General features: G+C 34.7%; 3 protein-coding genes across 3 annotated transcripts in view; 1 reads left to right on the top strand and 2 right to left on the bottom strand.

The window, feature by feature from the left end:
• LOC127870169 (uncharacterized) overlaps positions 1-25,161 on the bottom strand; it is a 119,536-nt gene extending 94,375 nt beyond the window's left edge. Inside the window, exon 1 of the mRNA XM_052412826.1 lies at positions 25,038-25,161. The gene's annotated coding sequence lies outside the window, so the exon portion shown is untranslated. The remainder of the gene's footprint in view (positions 1-25,037) is intronic.
• The window catches only part of LOC127870170 (dipeptidyl peptidase 9-like), a 238,710-nt gene that overhangs the window by 55,821 nt on the left and 157,395 nt on the right, over positions 1-25,494 (top strand). Inside the window, exons 11-15 of the mRNA XM_052412827.1 lie at positions 1,898-2,009; positions 3,924-4,026; positions 5,325-5,374; positions 6,314-6,456; positions 8,937-9,048. Coding sequence (XP_052268787.1) covers positions 1,898-2,009; positions 3,924-4,026; positions 5,325-5,374; positions 6,314-6,456; positions 8,937-9,048 — 520 coding nt within the window. The remainder of the gene's footprint in view (positions 1-1,897; positions 2,010-3,923; positions 4,027-5,324; positions 5,375-6,313; positions 6,457-8,936; positions 9,049-25,494) is intronic.
• LOC127869366 (uncharacterized) overlaps positions 12,930-25,494 on the bottom strand; it is a 262,614-nt gene continuing 250,049 nt past the window's right edge. Inside the window, exons 3-4 of the mRNA XM_052411870.1 lie at positions 19,732-19,815; positions 12,930-16,394 (exon numbers count right to left, since the gene is read on the bottom strand). Coding sequence (XP_052267830.1) covers positions 15,051-16,394; positions 19,732-19,815 — 1,428 coding nt within the window. The 3' untranslated portion in view covers positions 12,930-15,050. The remainder of the gene's footprint in view (positions 16,395-19,731; positions 19,816-25,494) is intronic.

Raw genomic sequence — 25,494 nt, forward strand, 5'->3', positions numbered from 1 at the left:
ACCAAAAGAAATGTTGAAATAAAATATAAAATTACACGATTTTTGTTTTGTTATTTTTTATTTATATTTAATTTACCACTGAATGATTTTTCATAAGAAACAATGTCGACAAAACTTAAGCTTCAAAATTATACGACCTTCAACCTTTAAATCTAGTCATATAACATAATTTTTCGCCATCCGTATAATGAATCAGCTGATTGATGGCGTCATAAAATGACATACTTATTGCGTCATTTTCCCCATTTTTTGACGATTTATTATAAACGCGACTTATTTCACATGTTTTCTACATGTACTGTATGTCGACATATCTGAATTGTCAATTGATCACATTTTCCTTATTTCGTGTAATGTGCATTGTTTATAACCAATGCATATACTTTTGACATTTAACTTAAAAATTAAGAATGTGCAACAAGCCATACACATATCGCACAATTCATGAATAATCTGCTTTGTTTTCTTTCCTATTTAATTCACGTTAGGCATAGAGCTGTGTAAAGTATAAGATGGTAAAAATAACACCACACTGGAATTGGGAACGTCCCATTTTGTACACGGGTATTTTCTACTCATTTATCTGTTGTGTACTGGAATGTTTTCCATTCTTTGTGTATTTATATATTAAATTATTTTCTCGTACACAAAGGGCATTTACCATAGATAAATAAAATATTGTGCAAGTTTAAACATAATTATGTTTGTATGCAGAAATCTGCAAATGCAACCGACTTTACCAACGGCTATTATTAGATAAACTGCTCCGGTTTGCAGTAATGTAGAGTACATGACGTAGCGTGTGACGAAGAAGAAAGTTTATTGAGTTAATAAACTCATTTGAATAAAGTGATAGAATGTCATAAGGGTCTTTATTTAACTATGCTAAAATAATTATTAAAGATCCTAGATGCAAAATCGTCAATTATTGAGTTAAATGGATTATTAGATGGATTTTAAAGGATAATTAAAGGTAAGATACTAGTTCTTACGTGTTTTGATTTTTGTTTGTACTTTTGTCGTTCCCTGTTCTCTGGGAAATGATTTTAACATGGGCGCCATTGATGCATCGGATCACACACGGCATACCCATAACATTATATAAAAACACGTTCTGCGCGTCCTTAAATACTGTAGTATTGACAGACCTGTACAAAGTCGCGCCAGTCAAAAATCATAAAAAGCGACATTTAAAGTTATGGTAGCCAGAACTAGGTCGTCGATGGTGTACATGTATGTTGACATCGACAGCATTTTGTCAGGAGCAATCACCGCCATATTGGATTTTGATCATTTTCTTTCGAAAATAAAATGAATTATAGTAAAGTAAAATCTTCTTTTCGCGGTCGTAATGTGTTAAAATTCGCATACTGCGTAAAATTGAATCGAGGCATATGGTGATATTTTTACTTGTTTTACAGTTTGTGTGTGAATTTTTTAAAAACTATTTTGCGTACCAGAACAAATACACGTATATCACTACGCATGGTTACATTTGTTAGATTTTAAGCGCTTTTATGACTGAATTAAATTTATTGTTAAGGTTATTAGATCTATTTATGTTAAATGTCACGTTGAAAAAATCAAATGGGATAAATAGAATACTAGAATTAGCGTTGAATACAGAGAAGTTTATGTTGCTCGGCTCGAACACCGAAAGCGCTCGCCAAGGCTCGCGCTTCCGGCGTTCTAAGCCTCGCAACATAAACTTCTCTGTATTCAACGCGAACCTAGTATTCTCTATGTACTTGCATAGTATGAGCCGTGTAATAAAATAATAGCTATGCGCTCCATTTTGTTTTCCGTGTAACTGCACAGGCTAATCTAGCAGGACACTTTATTCATAAGCATTCAGCCCATTTTACTAGAGCAAGGTTCAAATATTTTTCTATTTCAGGCATGTACGACTGCACACACTGGCTGCGGAAGGATTTGCTGTTGTCATTATTGATGGTAGAGGCTCGTGTAGTCGAGGGATCAAGTTTGAAAGCCATATTAAAAACAGACTGGTATGTAACCAATTCGATTAGAGGTACTGGAAACTCATTATTCTTTGGACATACATTTTTGTTGGTTTGGTGGGTTGACCAATTGTCAATTTAACCAAATCACATGATCTTAACACAATCACATAAATTAAACACAATCACATGAATTTCACACAATCACATGAATTTAACACAATCACATGAAACACAACACATTAATTTAACACAATCACAATGGAAAATAACATATATGCTATCACATAAATTTAACACAATCACATGAATTTAATACAACACATGAATTTAACACAAACACATTGGAAAATAACTTATACGCATTTTCCTTTTTTTTCTCAACATAAAAAATAGACAAATGTATGTGTGCACCAAAAAGTCAATTAAAAAAAAAACAACTCAAAATTTCGTGCAAACGAATATAAATGATGTTACTGTATTTGTAGTTATTTTCAGAGTCTCTGATTAACAAGGGCATGGTACCAGATATGTCAAAATGAACAGAAGTACCCCATCTCCCACATTTAGATATAATAAATGTGTTTGCCTCGAAGTTTTAACTTGCATTATCATTTATGTTGATGTGGTTTTAATTGAATCTAATTATTCATTGGTTTTTGCTCACTGTAAGTATACATGATTGCTATTTTTTGTATATAATATTAATTATAGTAATCAAATTACTCTTTAAAAGTGTAAAATTGTAGATTTTGAATTATTTAAGTATGGATGTCTCAAATCATTTGTTCAGCGAGACAACAACATGAAGCTGGGGACGTGGATTTTGAGATAGTTACGCTGGAGTATTGTACTTTGAAATAATTAAGTTCCACTAAAGTGATAGACTTTTAAGATAACACATTTTTGCTAACATCTTGCACTTTGAGATAATGAAGTTCAGTTGAAGTCTTAGACTCTTAGATAATGAAGTTCAGCTGGAGTCTTGGACTGAGATAATGAAGTGCAGTTGGAGTCTCAGACTTTGAGATAATGAAGTTCAGCTGGAGTCTTAGGCTCTTAGATAATGAAGTTCAGCTGGAGTCTTTGACTGAGATAATGCAGTGCAGTTGGAGTCTTCGACTTTGAGATAATTAAGTTCAGCTGGAGTCTTAGACTTTGAGATAATGAAGTGCAGCTGGAGTCTTGGACTGAGATAATGCAGTGCAGTTGGAGTCTTCGACTTTGAGATAATGAAGTTCAGCTGGAGTCTTAGACTTTGAGATAATGAAGTTCAGCTGAAGTCTTGGACTTTGAGATAACGAAGTGCAGCTGGAGTCTTAGACTCTTAGATAATGAAGTTCAGCTGGAGTCTTTGACTGAGATAATGAAGTGCAGCTGCAGTCTTGGACTTTGAGATAATGAAGTTCAGCTGAAGTCGTGCACTTTGAGATAACGAAGTTCAGCTGGAGTGTTGGACTGAGATAACAAAGTTCAGTTAGAGTCTTGGACTTTGAGATTATGAAGTTTAGCTGGAGTCTTGGACTTTGAGATAACGAAGTGCAGCTGGATTGTTGGACTTAGAGATTTCAAATTTCAGTTAGAGTCTTGGGCTTTGTAGAGCAGCTTGTGTCGTGCGTATACTTAAGTGCATCTGCAATTTAGAAGCCTAACGACTACCAGTCTGTAACTGTATGTTGGATTTCAATGCCTAACATATATGAAATACAGATGAAAGGCCAACAATTTCTCATGGCGTATTTTGACTGAACTTCATCTTAAGTTAAGATTTAAGTATGATCATTATGCATCCTAGCCCCAGTCTGGTGTCTGACCTCAGAGTACTACATAAACTCAGCTAAATGGCTTGCATATAGTACAGACTGAAGTCAACTTAAGGTTGCATAATCAAGATCATGATTACTTTGTGTTGCCATGGTCACCATGTGTGTTACCATGGTCACTGTGTGTTCATCGTTTCAGGGCACTACAGAGATAGAGGATCAAGTGGAGGGTTTACAGTGGCTGGTATCACATGTAGATTTTATAGACGAAGATAGGATAGCAGTACACGGATGGTCTTATGGTATGTTGCCTCACTGTTAGCAATTCACGGATGGTCTTATGTTGTGTTGCCTCACTGTTAGCAATACACGGATGGTCTTACGTTATATTGACTCACTGTTAGCAATACATGGATGGTCTTATGCTTTGTTGCCTCACTGTTAGCAATACAAGGATGGTCTTACGGTATGTTGACGAGCTGTTCATATGTCTTGACTTGATTGGTTTTCATCTCTATATAGGACTAAAAATATGTTTGTTCCATTTACTGGACTTCTCTATGTCATTGGTTTGAATATATTGCACTTATATTTTATTTCTTTGTACAACATGAAACTATTGAAAAGCTATAAGCAAACTTAATAATAAAAAACGGTCAAACTCAATAAGTACTAGAATTTGGTCATTTTGAATTGTACGTTGGTTAAATTTAAAACATTAATATGTTCGGCAGAAGTGTCTCTATACAGTTAGTATTTTAATCCGGATACCCCCGAAACATGTTTGAATGATCAATAATTATGGTACTGATTGATGCGCAATCCCGCCTCTAAAATATGTTATATTTAACCAGACTTTTTAGAGTTTTGGGGTTGAAATAAAAACAGTATCATAGGTAAAGCAAGCGTTACTAATACAATATGGAATAAAAATACAAAGAAAATATAATTAAGGCACAAATGACCATAAACCCTTCCTACAAAATTAATTTACTCTTTAATCTTATTGTTTGCGTTTTTGGAATTACATCTATTTCGAAAGTGTCTGGATTTAGGTACTCTATTGTTGTTATTAACGACATGGTACAGGACTTTGTTTAATGGGTTGTTCATTTACTGCAAGTTGGCAGTTTTCACGAATATTTTGACAAAAGCTTAGCATTAAACACAACTTCTCTTGTCTTACTTTTTTAATGTTTTGTTCGAGTCAGTGATCTGCAGAAATTTGTTACAAAAACAGCAACTTTATCTTTATTTAGGTACTTTTCTAGTGTTGAAATCTTACCTACTGGGACTGTCTTGTTTCCGATTATTTCTACAATATGAGTCTTGCTAGTGTAAAATGGTGCTTAATGCATGTGCATAAATTTGTCTGCCCATTTAAGCCTGCGCAGAGGCTTATAAGGGACGACACTTTCTGCCAACACTGTTTTTTTGTTGTTGAGAAGCGACTTCCTTTAAATGAAAAATTATACAAAAGCAGAAAGTGTCTTTCCTTATTAGCCAATGCAGTATTTTAGTTGGCCAATAAACGAAGATGATATCTTCTTATATCATATATTGCCATACACAATAACAGTGTTGCTTACATTCCTTCCAGGTGGCTACCTCTCCTTAATGGGTCTGGCTCAGAGGCCAGATATATTCAAGGTGAGTGCTGTAACTATGTTGACATTAACTGTCATTTTGGAGTTAGTATACCAATGAAGTGAGTGAGCTATTAAATCAAATCTTCTATATTTATGAAACAATTCATTAAGTTGTGTAATGCAGGCTTAATTTTGCCCTAAATCAATGTCAAACCTCTTCATACATCACTTTATAAATCATTGAATACATCACTTTGTATATCACTGCATATATGAGTTTATACATCCCTTTATTTATCATTGAATACATCACTGTATACAGCACTTTGTATAACACTCTATAATCCCTTTGTACATACTCTAATACATCACTTTGTGAATCACTTTATACATCATTTGATACCTTCTTTTATACATCACTCTATGCAAAACTCCATACAACAGTTTATAGATCACTTTATGTATCACTGTATACTTCACTTGATGATCACTCTATGTATCACTTCATAACATATACAAAATAAATCATCTCACTTAATGTTGTGATGATTCTTTATGTTTATAATACTATTATTGTTTCATGTCATCTTGCATGAGATTGGAAATTCTTGAAAATATTGGTAGCCATTACTTTAATATAAGTATTATGTTTGAGTTATTTGTTTGTTAATGGAGCATATTTGAATATTGAATAATTATATACATATGAGCCTCATTCTGGAAAAATGTGGCTTAATACATGTGAGTTAATTGTCGTCTTAGCATAGCCTGTACAGTCCACACAGGCTTATCAAGGACAATTTCTGCTTTTATAGTTTTTTGTTTTAAAGGAAGTCTCTTCTTAGCGAAAATCCAATTTAGGCGGACTGCACAGGCTAATCTGGGACGACACTTTACACACATGAATTGAGCTCTTTTTTATTAGAGTGACGCTATATTATATACATATTTTACAGATATTGACCAATTGGCTGTTCAATTTGATGTCTGTATGCCACAGGTGTCTATAGCGGGTGCCCCGGTTGTAGACTGGCACCTGTACGACACTGGATACACGGAGCGGTACATGGACCTGCCCACTAACAACCTGTATGGGTATCACCGTGGCAACGTGCTCACATATGTAGACAGCTTACCGGAAGAGTATGTACTGCTGTGATTAAGATAGACATAAAATCTGCACACACACACAAATATGTTTGCGTTTTTATGACAATTCGACCCAACTTAAGAAGTGAACATTATGAAAATGGAAAACATTTGTATCTTTTTTATACCTCCCGACTTATGAGCCGGTAGAAGAATGACTAAATTTTTACAATAGTGTAAACTCTTGATAAGGTTGTAGGATGTTCGTCCGTTTCTTTACCAGTTAACACAAGGCTTGTGTTTCTTAAGAAAAAACGATACAAAAATTTATCATACCACCGCATTGATATCTGCCTGATATAACTTTGCCTGATATATTTTTTTATATCATGGTCAACAGGAAGTATCAGTCATGTGTGGAGGATGGTCATATTACTCGGAATCAAGTATAAAGTAATGCTTTTTAGTAAAATCTAATCAGATTCAACATAACAAACAATTTGATACCAAGATGTAATATATTTTAAACACAAAATGCAACAAAAACAGCAAAAGAACTATTGTTTACAAATATTCAGCGCGCTCTCCTGACGTCATTATTAACACGTCAAACGACAATTAAAAGTCATATTCTTTCCTGCTAAAACTAAAGTTTTTTTTAGCAATTTATTCATTATTTCTTTAAAATCGGGGACGTTGAGATATGATAAACAGAAAAACAGGTTACTGCATGATCTTTTTGTAATGTATCAGGCTCGGCAGTAATAAAATGACGTCTCGGCAAGCCTCGCCGTTATATAAAGATCAGGCAGTAACCTGTTATTCTCTATACACCATACCTGTTTGCTGATACCGGCCTGATATAAAGGTGTCTGGTATAATTATGTATATCAGGTCAGTAGTGGGTTATATCTGTCAATGTTTTGATCTGAATCAAATATAAAGTATTTACGTATTTGTAGAAATAAATCGGTTTCGACAATGCAAACAATTTCATACAGAGATGTAGGATATTTTATACTCAAACGTCATGAAGCATATTCATCATTGCCAAAAATTGTTGTAGCGATTATATTTCAATACTTTTTTATAACTTTGTGCGTAGAGGTATGATAAACATAAAAGCAGGTTTTTTCCCTTATGTTTTGTGATACAACAGGATAAGAATTAATTATAAGCCCCACCTGATGTATAAGACAACGATAGCTTGTTATTCTCTATGTCTCATACTAGTTACTCAATTTCTGACATAATTTCATAAAATAAAAATCCAACGGCATCCCATTTCCCATCTTATGTTCACATGTATCTTTGATAACATACTAGTGCATGTTGTTCTGTGAGAATTATCTATGATTGTCTACTGATTGTTCAAACAAGGCAAACAATTTCATTTCTAAGATGTAGTATATTTTATACTCTAACGTCATGAAACATATTCATGACTGCCAAAACTGAAAAGTCGTAGCGATCATATTTTATTATTTATTAATAATTGTATGCGTAGAGGTATGATAAACAGGAAAGCAGGTTACTACCCTTTTCTTGTGTGATAAAATAGGATAAGAATTGATTCTAAGCCCCACCTTATGTATTACACAACGATAGCCTATTATTCTCTATATCTCGCACTAAGGGACTCAATTTCTGACATTATTACATAAAATAGAAATCCAACTGCATCCCATTTCCCATCTTATGTACACATGTATCTTTGATAACATACTAGTGCATGTTTTCAGTGAGAATTATCTACTAATCGTTTATGCTTTCACTGAGAGTCGTCTACTGATCGTTCATATTTTCAGTGAGAACCGTCTACTGATCATTCATGTTTTCAGCGAGAATTGTCTACTGATTGTTAATGTTTTCAGTGAGAATCGTATTCTGATCGTTCATGATTTCAGTGAGAATCGTATACTGATCGTTCATGTTTTCAGTGAGAACCGTCTACTGATCGTTCATGTTTTCAGTATGAATCGTCTACTGATCGTTCATGTGTCCAGTGAGAATCGTCTACTGATAATTCTTGTTTTCAAGGAGAATCGTCTACAGATCGTTCATGTTTTCATTGAGAATTGTCTACTGATTGTTCATGTTTTCAGTGAGAATCATCTACTGATCGTTCATGTTTCCAGTGATAATCATCTACTGATCGTTCATGTTTTCAGTGAGAATCGTCTACTGATTGATCATGTATTCATTGAGAATTGTCTACTGATCGATCATGTTTTCAGTGAGAATGGTCTACTGATTGTTCATGTTTTCAGTGAGAATCATCTACTGATCGTTCATGTTTTCAGTGATAATCATCTACTGATCGTTCATGTTTTCAGTGAGAATCGTCTACTGATTGTTCATGTTTTAATTGAGAATTGTCTACTGATTGTTCATGTTTTCAGTGAGAATCGTCTAGTAATCGTTCATGCTTCAAGTGATAATCATCTACTGATTGTGCACGTTTTCAGTGAGAATCATCTACTGATCGTTCATGCTTTCAGTGAGAATCATCTACTGATCGTTCATGTTTTCAGTGAGAATCGTCTACTGATCGTGCATGGTCTGATGGATGAGAATGTCCACTTCCTACACACGAGCAAACTGGTGAACGCTCTCGTGAAGGCCTGCAAACCACACACTCTACAGGTGAGTGGCAGGGGTCAGCTGTCATATAGGAGTGAAAATAGTCTTTAGTTGTATACTCGGGTCTAGTTGTCAATTAGCTCACAAGTACTGTCATAAGTGGTCATATAGCTCATTAGTTAAGTCTTACCTCATAAAATGACTCATTTGTACTGTTACGTTTTGTAAGCACTCAACAGGTTGAGTGGTCAGAAATTAAACAGTTACAACAAAATCATTCTGAAGTACTCTGTCGTTTAGTGGTACAAAAGCTTTATATTTTTCTCATTTTTAACTATTTATTTCTCATTAACAACTCTATTGTATTATTTTATGTTTTTTGTGTTATTTTGCTCCTTTATAAACATTAGCCTTTTAAGTTTGTTATCTCCAATAAAAGTTAAAAAAAACACCATTCAATTTATTCATTTGACAACAGTTGGTTGTTATAAAAACAATAAGTAACATTTATAGGTGTAAGACAATATCAATGTTGATAATAAGTTTAGAATTAAGTTGTAGGGAGCAAGGAAGTAATGATTGTGTTATGCTTTCCACGGCAATGCCCGTATCTATTAAGTACACTTTTTTGCAAAAACTGGTTAAAATGTGTTTAACCAACTTCATTTCATGTCAGCTATATATTTGTTCCGCAATCTGTTAAAACAGGGCTTAATACACATGCGTAAAGTATTTCCCAGAATAACATGTGCATTATGCAAAGGTTAATCTGGAACTATTATTTCCGCTGTTATGGAATTTTTCGTTTAAAGGAACTCTATTCAAAACAAAAATCCAGTCTATGTGGACAGTGTCTTCCCTGATTAGACTATGCGGACTGAACAGGCTAACCTGGGACGACACTTTACCCACATTCATTATTGCGGCTTTCCCAGAGCAAGGCTCATTGTATATTTCAGTTGTATCCCAATGAGAGACATGGCATCAGAAGTCATGAGGCGTCTGAACACTACCGCGTCCTGGTGCTTAACTTCCTAAAACACAACCTGTGATATGTTCACATAACTTAGAAGAGTAGTCTTCGATACACAGTACAGAACACTCAGAGTGGTGATGGAAACCTTTGATACAACATGAAACAAGAAACAATTCAGGTTTTCATGGAAACACAGTTCAGAACACTTCATACACAGGACAGAGTGTGGTAAACAGAGAAGTAAACATAACTCTTTTAGTTGTATTGGTTAATGTAAGAGTAGATTTGGAAACTTTTTGCCGCAGAAAAACACTGTGTTTCAAATGGGATCTGTACTATGCAGCCATCGTGTGTCACTGATACAACAACATTAAAACCAGTACAGTTCACACTGTCTCACATTCAGCTTTAGAATGTTAACTGATTTGTAGTGTTCATTAATAATTTGGCCGTGCTCTGTAAAAAAGGGGGTTTAATGCATGTGCGTACAATAACCTCCAGATAAGCCTGTGCTGTTTGCACAGGCTAATCAGTGAAGACACTTCCCGACTAAACATAATTATTGATAAGGAGAGACTTTCTTTAAACTAACAATATAAAAGCAGAAAGTTCCTTCCCTGATTAGCCTGTGCAGACTGTACAGACTTGGACAGCACTTTACACACATGCATTAAACCCCTTTGTCACAGAGCACAGTCATGTATAGTGGGTAAACACAGGCTAATTAATTTATTCAATGCAATGATATATTGAATGAATTTACTTATAAAAAAGACACAATTTTGTTGGTTTTTATGTTGATTTGGTAAAATCAAGATATTTATTTATTATCATACATTGATGTTGATTTTACCAACTTATTGTATCTATTGTTGGCACCTTTTTTTAGCAATGAGATTTTTAGTTGAATATGTTATAAGTTGTAAATATGTCTGAGAGATTGGTTTAGTTTTACTTGTTCAGTACCGTAGCGGCGTACATAAATAAATAAAAACTTTATGGTGGATACATATGTTTGTGCAAGTGGTATTGGAATATAGCCGTCGCTTTGTCCGATTGCCTGAATACCGGTACTATTTTGTCTGCCTGTTGTCTGATAACATATGATATGAAATGAAAAGGTGACAACCATACATTTTCTATTAATACTTCTGCATGTACAAATAGAGAATGTACGGTTGATACTACGATATCTAAGAAACCACGATTGCTGCATGTATAAATAGTGAATTTTTGGTTGATATTGCGGTATCTAACAACCCACGATTGCTGGATGTATAAATAGAGAATGTAAGGTTGATATTACGATGAATCCCGGACAATCGCTCCTACGGACAATCGCTCCTACGCTAAATTTGACAGGGCAGACAGGCGCTCCTACGATGTTTTGGCAGGGCGGACAGTCGCTCCTACGATGTTTTTACTGGGCGGACAGTTGCTCCTACATTATTTTGCCAATTGGACAATCGCTCCTACATTATTTAATATCTAAGAACCCACGATTGCTGGTTGTATAAATTGAGGATGTAAGGTTGCTGGATGTATGACTACAGCATGTAATGTTAATAGTGGGATATCTTAGAGCACACGATTTATGGACGTATAAATAAATAATATACGGTTGATATTTCGATATCTAGGAACACAAATTTACTGGATGTATAAATAGAGAATGTAAGATTGATATTACGATATCTATAAAACCACGATTGATTGATGTATATAAAGAGAATGTAGGGTTGAAGAACCAAAGGTTGGTGGTTGTATAAATAGAAAATTTAAGGTTGATAATGTGATATCTAAGAACCGACTTGATATGCCAAAACTGTTAAAAAGCAACAAACCCGCTACCGAGAAAGCCATATGGTTTGACCATTATGGTTAAAGGCTTGACTAAACATTTGAGGATCGTGGGCTCGATTCCCGTCCCGGTGTGTTGTGATTGTCATTGACATTATTTGTACGTCCATTCTTCCCTGACCTGTGATTTACGTAGGGCAGTGTTCAATTTCTGGTGTATTTGTATTGTACATGTATTTGACTTAGAAGTAATAAACTAACTTACACAGGACACGTGTAAACAGTTTAACAGACCGCTGCGATATGAATAAAATATTTTTGAACACGGCGGAAAATTCTTAAAAACAAAAACAAACTAACTAACAAATCCATTATATGCTTAGGACCATGTTATGACCTTCGACCTTGTGGCATGCGTCTTTAATGCAATTCTACGAACAAAAGTATGACAAGAACCTCTACTAGATGTTTTTAAGATTATTTTCTCAGATGTATAATATGTGTTGGGGTCACCGCCTTGGACGGTAAATACACAACGTAAAGAAACTGTCACTTCATACACTAAAGTAAATAAACATTTAACACAAATATTTAGCATCGCAATTCATATAAAAGGATTAAGCGACATCTATTAAATTAATGCAATTGAATTACTCAAAGGTTGAATATTCATCATTACGACAGAAATGCACGGAACATCATGTATTACATATAGGAATGCAAGCGGTTACACAAATCATAAACCGGTTAACCTGTTGCCGTAACCGGTTAACCGAAACTCCTTAAGTGGTTCAAATGTTAAAGTTTACGTAAATAATGTCATACCGCTCGTACCTCTACTCTCTATAGAATGGAAGTGATTTGAGATCGCTTGTGTTGATAACATGTCTGTTTCTTAATAACATGTATTGTTACATTTATTTTAATAATTTTTTAAATGTTTGTTATATATTGTATTTATTTTTCCTACGTGAACGAATATGAGTATTTTATTAAAGAATTACACAATATTCTTTTACGTGTCATTACCTTATTTTTAGTTGGGTCGCTTACATTACGTTCGCGTCGTATCATTCACAAATGGTATGTTTCTTTGTGTATTCTGTTTTAATTTTAATATTAATATTTATTCATTAAATGAGTTAAATTAATTGCTTTCTTCAATAAAACTTGCCTCAGACGGTAGTTGTGGCATCGTGGATCACGTACATTACTAACAATGATTTTAATTTCTGATAGAATAAATAAGACGTCAACTCGACAAGATTTTAACTACGAATTCAATTCTTGATAAAATTGTTACTTATAAATACTTTATTTTTGCTGGCAATCAGTGTTGGATATTGGTTAACAAAACATCAAAATAAGCCATCCAATTTCTCAATTGAAATTGATCGCGAGTTCTATAAACGTGTCAATTGCCTCTTCGCTAATAGCCCCCACTCCACGCAGTTCGCTAGTTAAATTTTCGTGAGTTAAACACAACAATGCAAATTATCAAAACGTACTCCCCTGCTTGTTACCACAAAGGTTCTGCTTTATTGCCTTTTTTATTGACACGGTATTTACTACCGTCGATGGTGCGGCATGTTGTTTTTACTAGTTGCCAGCGCAAATTGGCAGTATGTCACGCGCAAAACGTAAAATCGTACGAAATGTATTATGACAAAGAGAAAAGATTATTCCAATAAAAAAGCATACTAAAATTTGTTTTTTCATGTGAACCTTTTCCCGAAAATGTAACCGGTTAACTGGTCGTTTCCGTAGGTTAACCGGTCAACCTCTTGCATTCCTTATTAAATATGAATTTCAAACAACAGGAATGCTCGTTTAAAGGAATCAAATTTACAAAGACATGCACAGTGAACAAGAAATGCATACATTCAGATGTTTTAAATATGTTGAAAGTATGAACAATTGCATAACTGTCACTTTCGCGAGTATCGCATCATACGGACATAACATTATCTTCTTTGTCCGGGTGACAAGAATCGGCTTCTAGTCACCCGTATATTTTTTTTTTATCAAACGGCACCGCATCGCATTTAGATGTTGTAAAAAGCGTACGCGCGTTCGACCAGAAAGCGGCTTATTCCGAAAACATTAACAACAACATGTAAGTAAAAATAGAAAAAAAGAGAATTTTAAAATCAGAGTATGTATGATAAAAGGTAAGGATTGCAATAACATTGTTGCTGAGGGTGACTTTATGCTGATTTAAAGGATGACTAGAATCGGTTTGAAGTCACCCCCGGTTGACAGGAATCGTCTTCATGTCACCCCGGGTGACTACAATCGGCTTCATGTCACCCGGGGGTGACTAGCGTCGGCTTTAAGTCATCCCCAGGTGACTTGTGGGCCATATCAGGTCGACAATGACCCATTGAGCATTTTGCTTTTATCTAATTTAATCTGTATGCGAATCAAGAAATCTGGGGTCGTTATGTGCCTTAAAACCTAGACGCAGCTTCATTATGCAGGATAATTCAAATAGCATACTTTGCCAATGAAAGTAACGTCACATCGTACCAGTAGGTTCGATAAACAAAGGAAAATTTATGACTGCTTCACGTGTCGTTAATAATGTATTAAGATGTAATTTATATCAACTAACACACATTTATATTCGATACTCTGCATTTTACGATCCATATTACATGTGCATATTAATATGTATAGCTTAATGTTTAAACGGTCATACGTACTAAATTCTCTGTTACATCATAAAGGACTATTGTGAACGGAAAAAGAAGCACAACCTATAAACGCATGTCAAACAAATGTGCGTACAACAAAAAACAACGTATGACAGAGATTCTATAAGTATGCACATTTTTTGGATTAAATCAGAGCACTCCAAATAAGATTGGGTGACAATTAATAGTTATTATTAACAAAGTTGATCTGAAATAAAGCATGAATTTATAAAATTACCGATTTATACATTTACTCGGTACGTAATGACTGTGAACACTTATAAGTGTACGGACCGTTTTTTAAGTTAACAAACAAAACTTAACAATCCAATAATACACGTCCGAACAATTAAATGAATTACGAAGGGAAAACTAACACCATTGATATTACCAAATATCAAATCACGCATGAGCACAAATCGAGGGCTGAACGGAAGACTGTTGTAACTCATATTAAATAAAGAAGGAGATACTGCAGTTTTCCGTTTAGCCCTCGATATATCTGTTATGTTGAGACGCCCTAACTTAACTACGTTCTGTAGCGCATTGTTGAAAATATGCATTGCATGGAATAACAAGCATTTACAACACAATTACATAAGCATCATACTAGGTATCTCAAACCAATCATTCAAACGACTTCCTTCCCTATTCATCCTCGTATGGACCTCTTTCCTTAACTCAACTATACGACTCAATATCGCCTGCAGCATAGGATCCGACCTATTGACCACACCACCATTCTCATCCTTGCACTGTTCTAATCTGTTCCAGAGCTTCAAGTGCAGCAGTTCCATCTCAACTCTCTTCTTGTTATACCACATTAGTGGCTCTGGATGCGATATTATTGCCTTCCGTATCCTCGGCAATCTTAGTAATGTATTTGAACCTTCGTTCATCATGTCCGTGATAGTATTTACCCATGTACATTTTTGTCCTTCATCCAGTCCGCATGCTGCCATTAGATTCCTTTCTGGTATCATATAATATGGCAGTTCGATCTTTAATATTGCCGTTCTTAATTTCTCCAATCCTTCCCGAAGCCAATAAAACACACTGCTTTCATTGAACTGTGCCTGTGGATTGTTTTCCGCAAGCCACAATACAATGTTTTTTACTGTGTATGATGTAATTTCTTTCTTAACTGGCATTATAACGTCCTTAACAACCATTTTCAATAAAACATAAATGTAGACCTGGGTGTTATTAAGACTGCCCATAAGTTCATTCTCCCCAGTATTAAAACAAATCCTCCATTCTAAATGTTGATATTCACTACCCCTAAAACCAACAGGTGTTACAAATGATCCCATAGTTACGACTTTGCGAACGATATCCGGTGGTGGCCAATGGCGACTTCGCTCTGCCCATCTCGATAGTATACCAGGACAGTGACAGCGAAAAGAAAGGACAGTGTCTGTATGCAATGGCCCGAATGAACTCGGCAATGATGGCCCTGCACGTTCATGGCGAATCTCGTTTGGAATAGATGCCCATTTACTGTTCACAGCATCAACAACTAAAGCACTGCTCAGGAGGAAACGCCCGTTTTCATCTTCACACAGAGCATCAAGCATTATTGATGGAATAATGTCACCACGTCGCTCGAGTAAATTAAGCCTAGAATGTCCGTGGTAGCACACGCCGGTGTTTAATGTAAACACAGTAGTCTCCCTTGGTAATTTATCAGAATCAACACCATTTTCTAAACACATGATGCCTTCTACAACATGCATCATATCCACGTCACTTTCATACACGCCTGTCAGCCCCTCTGACTTGCTACCAGTAGTGATCAGCGTCGTACCAGTCCTTCGAGCATTCTGCAGCCTATCACGTTCTCTGTAGGCGTCTCTCCGTGCCTGTCTGATGTGAGGCCCATAACCGAGACAGTTCATCAGAGTGCACATCTCTAGTGAGGCATTTTCACACTGAACCTGATAGGGATGAAAATATTCAAATTGCAGGAAATAATAATATGCTCCTTAAACAATATGAAACGGTCCATAGCAATCCAAGCCTACGCGTCCAATACAAACCAATACATGTTATAAAACATTATGTTCTTAAGAAATTATCATCTAAAACTGACTGAATATGTTAAATCTGTTTAAGCTTAAAAACATTAGCAATGATTGTGTTTATCACGAAGTAATAGTTTGACTCATATACAGGATAATCAGATAAGCAATGAGTGTGTTTATCACGAAGTCATAATGTGAATCGTATACAGGATAATCAGATAAGCAATGAGTGTGTTTATCACGAAGTTATAATTTGACTCTTATACAGGATAAACATATAAGCAATGAGTGTGTTTATCACGAAGTTATAATTTGACTCGTATAGAGGATAAACATATAAGCAATGCAAAAAGAAAAAAATCAACGGATACAGCTTGACTAATACTTACAATTATAGGTAAAGAAGTTCACAACGTAAAAAAGAACGTACAATTTACTCATTATCAATGTTCTACAATTTTATTTACACATCAAATACTGATATATGTATTTGAAATATGTATGTATACTAGTATTTTACGAAACCGACTTGTGATAGAACTGCACATACACCATTACTTACAGCTTCTACGTGAACTGCACATACATCAGTACTTACTTTACACTTGCATGTGAACTGCACATACAACTGTACATGCAACGTGTATGAACTGCAGATAAACCAGTACTTACAACTTCTATGTGCACTGCTTAAACACCAGTACTTTCAACTATCGCTGCAACTTCTACGAACACTGCACATACACCAAAGCATACAACTTATATGTGCCCTGCACATACACCAGTAATAACAATGTCTATGTGCATTGTATATACATCAGTACTTAAAACTTCTACGAGCACTGCACATACATCAGTACTTTCAACTTCTACGAGCACTGCACATATGCCAGTACTTTCAACTTCTACGAGCACTGCACATACATCAGTACTTTCAACTTCTACGAGCACTGCACATATGCCAGTACTTTTAACTTCTACGAGCACTGCACATACATCAGTACTTTCAACTTCTACGAGCATTGCACATATATCAGTACTTTCAACTTCTACGAACACTGCACATACATCAGTACTTTAAACTTCTACGAGCACTGCACATACATCAGTACTTTCAACTCCTACGAGCACTGCACATATGCCAGTACTTACAACTTCTACGAGCACTGCACATACATCAATACTTACAACTTCTACGTTTACTGCACATATGCCAGTACTTTCAACTTCTACGAGCACTGCACATACATCAGTACTTTCGACTTCTACGAGCACTGCACATATGCCAGTACTTTCAACTTCTACGAGCACTGCACATATGCCAGTACTTTCAACTTCTACGAGCACTGCATATACATCAGTACTTTCAACTTCTACGAGCACTGCACATACATCAGTACTTACATCTTCTACGAGCACTGCACATACACCAGTACTTACAACTTCTACGAGCACTGCACATATGCCAGTACTTTCAACTTCTACGAGCACTGCACATATGCCAGTACTTTCAACTTCTACGAGCACTGCATATACATCAGTACTTTCAACTTCTACGAGCACTGCACATACATCAGTACTTACATCTTCTACGAGCACTGCACATACACCAGTACTTACAACTTCTACGAGCACTGCACATATGCCAGTACTTACAACTTCTACGAACACTGCACATACACCAGTACTTACAACTTCTACGAGCACTGCACATATGCCAATACTTACAACTTCTACGAGCACTGCACATACATCAGTACTTACAACTTCTACGAGCACTGCACATATGCCAGTACTTTCACCTTCTACGAGCACTGCACATACATCAGTACTTTCAACTTCTACGTTTACTGCACAAACACTTGTTTGTTTATTTTTCAATATCTAAGCAAACTGTAAATACACCACTTCTTGAAACTTTTACATGAACTGCACATACACACCAGTACTTACAACTTATATGTAAACATCACATACCTTAATTCTTACAACTTCTATGTTAACTTCATATATACACCAGTAATTACAACTTCTACATGAGTTGCTTATTCACAAGTACTAGCAAATTCTAAGTGAACCACACATAAACCAGAACTGACAACTTCTACGTGAACTGCACATGCACTAGTACTAGCAACTTCTACGTGAACTGCACATACACCGGAACTGACAACTTCTACGTGAACTGCACATACACCGGAACTGACAACTTCTATGTGAACTGCACATACATCAGTACTAACAACTTTTACGTGAACTGCACACACACCGGAACTGACAACTTCTATGTGAACTGCACAAACACCAGTACTAGCAACTTCTACGTGAACTGCACATACACCGAAACTGACAACTTCTACTTGAACTGCACATACACCAGTTCTAACAACTTCCACGTGAACTGCACATACACCGGAACTGACAATTTCTACGTGAATTGCACATACACCGGAACTGACAACTTCTACGTGAACTGCACATACACCGGAACTGACAACTTCTACGTGAACTGCACATACACCGGAACGGACAACTTCTACGTAAACTGCACATACACCGGAAATGACAACTTCTACGTGAACTGCACAAAAACCAGAACGGACAACTTCTACGTGAACTGCACATACACCGAAACTGACAACTTCTACTTGAACTGCACATACACCAGTTCTAACAACTTCTACGTGAACTGCACATACACCGGAACTGACAACTTATACGTGAACTGCACATACACCGGAACTGACAACTTCTACGTGAACTGCACATACACCAGTACGAGCAACTTTTACGTGAACTGCACATACACCGGAACTGACAACTTCTACGTGAACTGCGCATACACCAGTTTAACAACTTCTACGTGAACTGCACATACACCGGAACTGACAACTTCTACGTGATCTGCACATACACACGAACTGACAACTTCTACGTGAACTGCACATACACCAGTACTAGCAACTTTTACGTGAACTGCACATACACCGGAACTGACAACTTCTACTTGAACTGCACATACACCAGTTCTAACAACTTCTACGTGAACTGCACATACACCAGTACTAGCAACTTTTACGTGAACTGCACATACACCGGAACTGCCAACTTCTACGTGAACTGCACATACACCGGAACTGACAAGTTCTACGTGAACTGCACATAGACCGAAACTTCCAACTTCTACGTGAACTGCACATACACCGGAACTGAAAACTTCTACGTGAACTGCACATACACCACTTCTTACTATGGAGTGACGACTGTAAAGGCCGCTGTTACGTGGGATACCTTCATGCTCCGCCTTATCACGCCATGGATCACCTTCCGCCATCTGTACAATTATGTTAGTAAAATGCGCATTGATTATAAACAAGCTTAGTTGTGTATTTATTTCGAACATAATTGATTACATACATACAACATAGCATCGATCGTCATTATGTTGTTTTAATCACTTAATATTCATCATGTCCTACCATACGATAACGATTACTTTTTTATCTACTAAAATACGCACTCACAGTTATTTAGGCAATTAATTTTATGGAATAATATTGTTGTATTGATACTCCATTACAGGTATTGTATGCAAACTTTAAATAATTATATGTGCATAAGTAATTGGATGATCTGCAAACATGTGACCAGCATACTCATTTAGTAATATAAGACTACGTGTCAATTGCAAATTGCATGCTCCTACATCATTTTGATTCGATTCGTATATAGTAATTGTTTAAATTAAGCCACGTGTATAACTAACACTACACGCATTATGTGGGTGATGTACTTATTTGAACGTACCCATGTGTTGAGAAATTAAACAATACCGTACCCAACGGTTGTAGCGTTGATATCTTCCTGAATGTAAGTTATGCTAATGGAACTCCATCAAAACAAAACACTTGCTAAACCTTTTTTTTAAAGGGTATTACTTAAATATTGTCTAAACCAAAAACTCATAGCTTTCAGTGCATGTCAATTTTGTTACAAATACAAACAACGAAATAGTAAAATTTAAATATAATATTTTATTATTTAAATACCTTACCGGGTTTTCAATGCGTTAAGTTACATTTTTCATAAATTTTCGTGTATTTATCATTGGATGCCGTCAACATTTGAAAACTAAACAAGTGCATGATAGTGTAATATCTTCTAGAACTTATATTTAAATTGATATATGATTCGATTAATTATAGTTAAACAAGTCACATCAGAACACATTAACGTTACACAATGGCAAATCTAACAAATGCCTCCCCCCACAAAAAGGGCATTGATAAAGGATTTTATGCAACAAAACTGACAATAAGAGTTAATCTTATCACATACGTGTGACTTAGCCACTTATATAAAGGTTTAGTTGACACAGAATAATGCACTGCTGTTAAATCATTGTTACAGTAATTGGGGTGAGAATATTATAGTAATATAACTAGGTGTCATCTACAGTCCACGGCCAGTGCATATGTGGAATATCAAGTCAATCGGTCAATTAGTTGACGAGTTATTGATCAGAATAGATTTTGACACTTATTACGACATTGACCTTGAGCTTTGCCAAAGTGACACCAATTTAAATATGGTCATCTACTGTCTAATGCAAATGCACACGTAAAGTACCAAGCCAATCAGTCAATTTTTTGACGAGTTATTGATCGGAAACCATTTTATCACTTCTCGTGACAGTGACCTTGCCCTTTTACTTACCTAATCGAATTTCGATAGGGTTCATCTACTGTCCAAGGCCAATGCACAATGCACAAGGCGAATGTATATTTTAAAATTAAAATGAGTGAAATAATTATCTGTAGCCTAAACATAATCGCATGTGATGATAAGAAGTTTGTAGTGAAACCTATATCCATACATCTTCAAAAGACATGCATCATATATCGTAGGTATTCTTAATTATGAATGTTGAATATTCCCCGAGTTGAATGTTATCCGCCTGATTTAAGCTGCTGAAACGATATGCTATTGTTTGGGAGGGATATTAAAGCGAGTATATAGGGTATTTAAAAAACAACATATACGAACTTAAACTTGTTGTTTAACAACACTAAGTATTTAATATTGTGGCAGCGTAAACGTTTTTGTAAGTAGTTTTATTAAAGAATGAAGTTTTTAATAGAACAATTTCAAGACAGAAAATTAAAATTAGTTATATTTAATAATCCTCGTGCATAATCATGTATTTTGTATTGTTAATATAAACAAACAACACTCTCAAGCTTCATGTATTTGTTATTTTTATTAATATTTGTTTACGCATGGATGAATCTATAAATATTTTATAATAGTGATCACGACGAGCTGTTAAATGCTTAAGTGAATAAAATAATAAAATGTGTGTTCTGTTCTGTATTGTTGAAAGATTGCGAAAAATGTTCACATTACAACTGTACACAATCAAACCTATATAATTCGCCGGGATTTTTATTATTATTACTATTATTATAATTATAATAATAATAAAAATATTTATTATTGTTATTATTATTATTTTTATTATTATTATTATTATCATTATTATTATTATTATTATTATTATTATTATTATTACTATTATTACTATTATTACTATTATTATTATCTTTACTAATCGTAGTTTACATGATGTTCCGATAAAACATGAAGGTTTTTATTAAATTATAATTCTTCAATTTAAACTTTCTGTAATATTTTTCTAACAATTAAACACAATTTAAACAAGTTACCGTTGATCAAGCTCAAGGTAGACATATTAAACACAGAATTGAACTTTGGTCTTTTTCAGCCTTATTTCGGAGTCTTTCTGAATGTTTACCCGATAATCTGTTAAAGTGATTGATGATATGTCTCTCAAGCTTTTTAGTTTAGGCGAGATTTATTTGGGGCTCGTTTCGATTTCATTTTATCGTGCCTTCGAAATGACGAATCTTGTGTTATAAACTGTATATAGCCATTCAGTTATTACATTGTTATTAGATTTAAATGTTATCGCCTGATTTACTATTTGGTTTAATCGTTTTGTTATGGGCTTATTTGTATGTTCCGGTGCATGTCAAATCAATAAGTATTGGCAATCTGTGAAGCGTGGAGCTTCTTAAAATCGTTTAACCCCAAATTATTTTGCATTGACCGTTCCAAGGCGTTGTTCAGTTTTGTTCATGTTTGTGCCTGTTTTATGTACGTGAGTCTTCATAGCGAATTTGTTGATAGTCTCACAGTATGGTAAGTGGTTGCTTATCACATATCACAATGTAGAACACGGTTTTTGTCTTGCTGGTGCAGTTGAAATGTTTCCTTATTTATTTTAGACATGTGTTTAAATCTCCTAAAATGAGTTTAGTAATTTCATATGTACGTTACAATATCGAAGAAACTTTCGTTATAAGAACTAGAATCCCAAATAATAAATTTCAATCACAATGGTTAGCGTGTGGCTATGATATTTATTATAAAAAATCACCATTTTGAATGATAAATAATCAAATTACAACGAAAAATTAACTTCTCTGGAAAAAACATGTTAACTATCAAATATACATAAATGGGTATTTACTACTGTTTCTAGAATCTTTATCTTTCATCCAGAATGATGGATATGACTGAAACATGGTTTAATGAAATGAAAACAGAATGAGATTATAATGAGCAATACAATATACAGATAGCCATATAGTCATATACCTCTAGCGATTTCCATGATCTCGGTCTTATTTAACGTTTTGTATATATTTGATAGTGAATTGTTTTTTCAGGGACGGTGATTGTTCGTTATAGTTTGATTATTTATCATTCAAAATTATGTTTTTACTAACTATTATCATAGCCACACGCTTACCACCTGTGTTTTAAATAGGTTTCATCACCCGCTTGATATAAATTATTTGCAATTTAAATTGACACTTTATGTATATTCTGATGACAGCGTCTGCGTGTTTGTCGGTCGGTTAGAAAGGCAGTCATTTGTACTACTCAAACAATTGTATTAAATACATCCAATTCAGTTATTTATGATATACCCATGAGGTGATTCCGCATTATGTGAGAAACAGTTATTTGTATAAATGCATATTCGAATGTAAGACATTGCGAATACTGTTGCGCTTATTTTATCAACTCATTAATCTGTTCACAGTTTACACAATAATTAACATTATTTTCCGATTACTCCTTAAATAAGCTTTAAACCTAAATTACATCAACACATCTTGTATGTTATTGTATGTTCCTTTTACAATGAAGGAAGTCACTTTCAATTTCAAAATATAAATTGAGTTGATCTATGATATATTTTTATTAATTACGACGCTTCTCGTTTCACAAAGAATTCTTTCCCTTAAACTATAAACAACATAATTTGGGAGAAAAATATAAACTAAAACCACCCCAATCGTTCTTTTCACCTATGGATTTCGAAACTAGACGAATCGGTCCAAGTTTTTACCTCCTCTATCGATCAAACAAAAGTTATACACTACTACAAATCAGTCTCTGTAATGTTTAACCATCAGCGTAGCTCGTGTCAAATCGATGCGGTGATTACATATTAATGCATGTTGGATTATTCGAGTATTATAAATAGGACATGAGAAGATAAATTTTAATTTTGCTATTATGCTTCTAAATTTAGAATCTTCTATTTTGTCCAAGTAGATGGTTCTTTCAAAAATGGGCTTCAATTCCTTATAAAGAAATAGTAATGAAGTGTCATTAACATCAGTTCTCCATTTTGAAATAAACAGATCCTGTTCTCTATTGTGAAACATAAAAATAAAGCTAAAAATATCATTAGCTGTTAAAGGGGCCTTTTCACAAATTTTGGCATTTTTTAACTTATTCATTAAATGCTTTATATCGATAAATGTAAACATTGGATCGTAAAAGCTCCAGTTAAAAATCAAGAATAAAATTAAAAAAAGGAAAAGAACATCGCCCGGACCAGGTTTCGAACCAGTGACCCCTGGAGTCCTGCCAGAGTCCTGAAGTAAAAACGCTTTATCCTACTGAGCTATTCCGCCGTGTACAGATACTGAACGTATTTTATACTTTATATAAGCAATCTTCGTAGTTTCACAAAATTTAACGACAAAAACAGAACTCTCCAAATTATTCACTCGTCTCGCGTTGCAACGCTTTATAATTTTTAGGTTTTAAAATCGTCAAAAGATGCATATAATGGCTATATTAGACCATGGTAAATGTTCAGTATTACTGTTTCCTCACAAATATCATAACTAAAACGAAAATTTGCGAATCTGAAACAACTTTTTTCAATTTTGTCAATTTACCAAAGCGTGAAAAGATCCCTTTAATATAAACAGATTCAATGCGTAATGTTCGTGGCGAATGGTAAACCCGTAAAGTTTATTCGTATGTGTCTAAAATGTTATAAATTATAATTAAACAAGAAGTAATCCGATAAAATAAAGTCACAAAATGAAACAATATACACATATTTACTATCACTGAAAATAAGTTAAATCGAATTGTGACGATTCGACATTATTTCAATGTATTCGTAGTGAATATTTTATACATTCACCAATGTAGTTATCTTACCTGGTATTTGTTCTTATTTTTATCAAATTTCCTGATAACAAGTAAATTTGAATTATTTGCTGTCTGGCATAGATGAACAGTTAATACTTATATTCTAATAAACATGCCGCATGACTCTGATTATGTTCCCTAAACAAGTGTGTATATGACATGTTGATTTATCAGCTAGACGTTCGATACCGATAGCAGTGTTTACTTTGTAATGCGTCAGCACACTTGCTTTTTAAAGTCTTTTTAAGAGCTATAATTTTGAACGATAAGGTGAAATATGTTCTTCCTTGATCTTAACAGAACATGACAACGACAAAACGTATGTAAAATACACTCCATATTGTAAACCACCGATTATCATCTGATCCATGTAGATTAATTACAAAATATAATTTATATATGTAATTATATCCGCAACATACTGATACTCATATTGTATTATACTATTATTGAACAGCTAAAATTA

The sequence above is a fragment of the Dreissena polymorpha genome, chromosome 2 (assembly GCF_020536995.1).
Source record: "Dreissena polymorpha isolate Duluth1 chromosome 2, UMN_Dpol_1.0, whole genome shotgun sequence".
Classification (NCBI taxonomy): Eukaryota; Metazoa; Mollusca; class Bivalvia; order Myida; family Dreissenidae; genus Dreissena; species Dreissena polymorpha.